The sequence below is a fragment of the Aedes albopictus genome, chromosome 2, assembly GCF_035046485.1.
Source record: "Aedes albopictus strain Foshan chromosome 2, AalbF5, whole genome shotgun sequence".
Classification (NCBI taxonomy): domain Eukaryota; kingdom Metazoa; phylum Arthropoda; class Insecta; order Diptera; family Culicidae; genus Aedes; species Aedes albopictus.
In genome coordinates, this window is record NC_085137.1 from 475,286,896 (window position 1) to 475,292,241 (window position 5,346).

A 5,346-nucleotide genomic window follows, 5' to 3' on the forward strand; every position below is an offset into this window, starting at 1 on the left:
GGAATGTCTCTTTTCCCTTGAAATTCTTGTAAATTTCCATAATTTGTATTTAAGTTAGGGGTAGGCGAGGCAATATGGACACCCTAAGGTTTTTGCCAACTTTACCTGGCAAGATGTCAAAAAAGTTTAGTTTTTTGATATATTTATCCTTTTAAAGTCTATTTAGCATCTATTGCATAAGAATTCTCACGAAGAAAAATGATTTATCCACTTCAAAAAATGTTATGAAAAATGTTAGTTTTTCATGACCGTCTTCAAGCATACGGGGCAGAATGGACATCCCCATGGGGCAATATGGACACCATGATACTTTTACGAATTTCGTACATTATTTACACCTATAAAGTCATTTCATTACAAAACAACTGTTATGGATGAATGATACGCCGAAGTAGTTCATTTTTGTTCAGTTAATTTAAATTCAGGCTGTTTTGGATAAAGCTTCGTTTTTGTCAGCATGTACAGCTGTGCCTAGAACAACTATTTTCCACTGCTGTCGTTTTTTGACCAATTTATTTCACCCTATATCTACTATAGTGAACATTTAACCGAAAATATACTGAAATCGAAGAATTTGGTTGGTTTGTGATTTGGGTTATATTTTTCCCTTGCCGCTTCTTTCAAAAAGGTGAGTGTCCATTTTGCCCCGGCAGCAGAAGATATTTCCAAACTTGATTGTTGATATAATAAAGAAGAAAATATAAACATGTTAAGCATGTAGATACAGCAAAACTACTTGCATGTGTTCTAGAAATATCAGGTTTTAATCGACCTGCAAATAAATTAATCTCTAAATCTTATTTTAGATGGTGTGAAAATTATAATTTCCATGCACAAAAAACGGAGGATGCAACTTTTTCGTGTAAAATCAAGTATAATTTTAATTCCGAATGTTTCTTTCCTGAAACTACGTTTTAGACAAATGGACTACATTCTCCATTCATTAAAAGTTCAAAAAAGTTCGCATATTTCAAAATATTGAGGGTGTCTATTCTGCCCCGGGTGTCCATATTGCCCCGCCTACCCCTACATACAAACTATAGAATTTTACAAGAATAAAAAACAAATTGGAAAATTCTTCAAGTCAAGAAATTGTATCAATACTCTTATCTGCCCCTATTCGCATAACAGTCCCATTTTTGCTGGGTTTCCTATTCACATCCCAAGTAACAATTTCATTGCTGATTAGTTTTGTTTGATTTTTATTAGGGTTTTATTACAGCAATAATTAAAACTCGCAGTTTTATTACTGCTTTTTTGAAAACCATTGATAAAATGTTTTATAGTATACTTGAAGATATCCATAAAGACAGATTTTAAGAGTAAACAAAACTTTCCGATTTGTAAACCTTGTGGTAATCATTATTACCACATGTGGTAGTCATTATTACCACAATAAAACTGTTAAAACTCTCAACAGATGGCGATCCGTTCGATTAGTAACGACATCTGTTGGTGGAAAAGCAGAACTACGACATTTCTGGGTTTATTGCGGTCATCATAAAAGTAAACTTGCTTTTGTTTTATTTTCGCTGATTATGGTTGTCGCCATATTGAAGAATTAGCTAACGTGAATGGAAAATAGTTAATTTTGCTCAAATCAACAATGAATTGATAGTTTGCCACCATTTCCATAACATGCTCACATAAATAAACTCTCTCCGCTGAGTTTTCTTGTGATTCGAGATAGTTTTACTAAATAAATAAATTGATTTATTTCATTCCAAGATGATAATATTCGCTATTTTTGAAGCGCATTAATTTTATGATTCTGCCACCCCAATATTCACGATTAAATTGAATGCGCATAAGCCTACCATTACAATAACAACTAAAATATTACTTTGAAATGACCGCTTCTACTTACGAATGATGTATCGTTTTGAACTTTACGTGCCATCGAAGAAGCTTCTTTTCATTTTGATCTGTCAAAGTTTTGTTAAAAAAACAACAACAATCGAGAATGGGAAATTTTTCAACTAGGTTTTAAAACGGTTTTATTGCTACTCTTAATGCGGTTTGCAAAACCTCCCCGAGAGTGGTCCACTTAGGCGAAAGATGCTCTTAAAGAGGTTATCAAGAGGTTTTGATGTATAAATCAGTTTTATTGCAAGTTTTATAAAATTGGTCATGTAGATCTCTTGTAGAGCCGAACAAAACTTAAAATGTTACTTGGGATGGGACTGTTGTGCAAATGGGGGCAGTTATGTACTTTAAACATCAAGTACAAAAAAAATAAAAAGTCCCATTAATCCTAACAGCGGAATATCCTCACATAGCTTTTGCAAGATTTCTCTTAGAAGTCTCCAGGAAACCAAAGAACTTTGCTGCATATAAGTGTCTGTGGGGGTTTGATTTACATTGATTTTAAGAATATTCTACAATTATTAATTAATATATTATTGCATAACTGAAACCTATATTTACGGAAAACATCATATATTAACCCTCTAATACCCAATCCCGCCTTTAGACGGGGTATAGTTTGAGCATTTTTGAAATTTTTGTGTCGTGGAAAATAATTTTTTTTATATTTTTGGCAAATATTTAGGACTGTTCTGTATATCTCAAAATGGTTTTTGGTGTATTTCAAAGCGTATTTACATTTTTTTAAACCATTGAAAAAATGATGTTTAAGTCACCTTTTAGAAGTCATTGTTTATTTTGTATTGAATCGCTACAATTAACATATTTTAAATTTTTCCCAAATCATACTATCCTTGTTTAATAGTTTAAGGGAATCGAATACACTCTAAAATTATTTTCCATAAAATTACACGGAAAATAAAATGTTCTGTGCAAAAAATTTAAAATAATAATATTTCAACAATAATCATAAAATCTCAAAATGTTCTCATCTCAAAAAATCCGTACCCCAAATTGGCTTCCAGGAAAAATATAAAAGTGTGGGGATGTTCAAAAAAAATTAGAAAAATCAAAAACTGAAATTCACAAATCGAGAATTAAAAGGAATCATCTTCCAAAACATGTTTAAATCGATTTTAGATGACGAAAAATGATATTTAGATCAAAATCAAAAATTTGGGTATTAGAGGGTTAAGTTTTTTTTTCTATAATATCTCATCGTTGTGCTTGTTGCTTGCATCGCTTCATATTTTCGGTTCTCGTTCCCCCTTTTACCAATATTAAATCCAAAATTTCTCTTTCTCGATAACTTTTGCAGAAAGTCACACTGCCAGCGCGTCGGACAATTCGACATCTAGTTCGCGTTTGGACAATTCGACATCTAGTTCCTCCGTCTCCGAATAATAATAGCCGTAGTAGGGTTAGGTAAAGCAATATCACACACACTCACATAGAATCACATCAGATTCGGGTGGGTCTACGCCACCGCACCAGCTTCTCCTCCTTATGTTTCTCGACCATTCATGACAGAGGAAGTGCCACGATCACCAGCAACAAGGCGGTCATAGCGAAACGCTATGACAGATTCTCAACGCCGGGCATCGGGCATCCAACTACACTTGTAGTGTACGGGCCATGAGGTCATCGGACCAATCCTTCCTAATACACACAGCCACACGGAGTATAATGTTACTCTTGAACAAGAATCACAATCATCCCCCCCATCCTACTCCAGACCCCAAAGCCATCGACCGTATTTGTAAATAAGAAGAATCCACTAACGGTTCGCACCCTGACTGAGTTTCCTATGTCTATTTAGAACTCATTTTACCATTACCAGAGAAGTAACGCGGATCAAGATGGTCAATGTTGGGAGAAACAAGAGAAAAACACTCATAAAGGACTGATACTAATTTTAGTGTAAATTTAGCGAAACAATTTGATAATCGTAAAAAAAAGAAAAAAAAAAAAACAAACGGAGAATTCCTATTCCTTTTCTTGTAAATTTTCCCGTCTAATTTTTGGCGTTCGATCGGCAGCAGTATGTTAGGAGGCAAATTGCGAAAAAAAAGTAGAATGTGAGAATGCGTCCTTTGAATGAGTGTTTTTGATGAGCTCAAGCCGAAGCCAATTCTCACTCGTCCCAAAAAAATTGTCTCCTTTCCAACAAAAAAATAATAACGCAGAGTCTGCAATGTTCTTTTTGGTCTCTGCTTGAGAAAGTGTCGTCAGAGGACAATTACTATTGTATAAAGGAACCATTTTGTTTATAATCTTTTCGGAAAATTGTATTCCACCATAACTGTTGGAACCGATTGGAGGGTTTTTGAAAGTTTAGAATGTTTCAGGCATAGGTTAGCATACATCTAAATATTTATTGATTATTTAGGCGTAGAAACGTTGTGGATAGGCGTAAGCGATATTAATTTTTCTTGTAAAAAGAATCAAGATACGTTATACGAAAATATCACAAAGGCAAATAAAAGAATCAGAAACTTTTATAACTAAACAGTTTCGACTATTTTCAGTTCATGCTATAGAAACTTCGAACAATATCCCGGACATCGATAGGACTGGGAAGAAGCAAGCCATCAGAATGTTTGTGAAAGAAATTGAGAGAAGTGCAATAATTTAATGAGTGTTTCCCATACCTGGTTGATCCATTTCAACCCAAATGTCTTCTTTGAAAAGATGAAAAATGACTTCATCGACTCTTATTCAAATCATCGCGTAATTTCTTAAACATATGTTCTGTAATATTTTTAAAAACCGTTAATTTTTATAACAATAAGTACACCTAACTAAAATATAATGTAAAAGTAAACGTGACCGAAATATTCTTTCCTATGGATTGAAGAATTCATTATATTCTTGCGGCCGAGAAAGAGTTGAAGATCTTTAGAGTTGATCTACCAGAGCACATCTTACCAGTAGCATTGAAAGTTAGGTAGAGCATCTAGATCGAACTTGTTAGCTGCTTGCAAAACTAAGTATTCCGCGCCAATATATCTCAAATTCTTGTTCGCTGCTCATTGGTAGTATGGAAAGTATAATTTAGTAGATTCACAAATATTTTAGAATTTTTGAGCTGTTGTTTTTGTTTGAAAAGTTGAGAAATAGTTTTTTTTTCTGTTCGGGTGAGCCACTGCGACCAGTATTTAGATCTTTTGTGGCATTACCCGTATCCTTAGTATTTAGTGCATGTCGTACTACTCCATTGTCATTGAGAGGCAATGAAGCATCGATTAATGTACAGTTCCTGTTTTGTTATCCCAGAGGTGTAAGAAATTGATTGCGATGAAAAGGTTCCGTTATCATAGAGATTTAAATCTCAGTGAAAGAGCGCCCCTAATCAAACACAATCCATTTGCATTCTGAGAAAAACAAAACGGTGGTACTGATATTTATCCATGCATCGAAACTCTAGCCCCATCCATGTCTTGCTTCTAGTTTAGTCCCAGGACAACAAAGAAAAACCCG

The 5,346-nt window shown here is 34.1% G+C and overlaps 1 protein-coding gene across 4 annotated transcripts in view; it reads left to right on the forward strand.

Moving 5' to 3' along the window:
- The window catches only part of LOC109418026 (protein spinster), a 127,256-nt gene extending 122,881 nt beyond the window's left edge, over positions 1-4,375 (forward strand). For all 4 annotated transcript variants that reach the window (XM_029856127.2, XM_029856126.2, XM_029856129.2 and 1 more), the window contains one exon: positions 3,185-4,375. Coding sequence is in view for 2 of the 4 variants with exons in the window: in XM_029856129.2 (XP_029711989.2) it covers positions 3,185-3,270 (86 nt within the window). In the remaining 2 variants the exon portion in view is untranslated. The remainder of the gene's footprint in view (positions 1-3,184) is intronic.
- Positions 4,376-5,346: the final 971 nt, after the last annotated feature.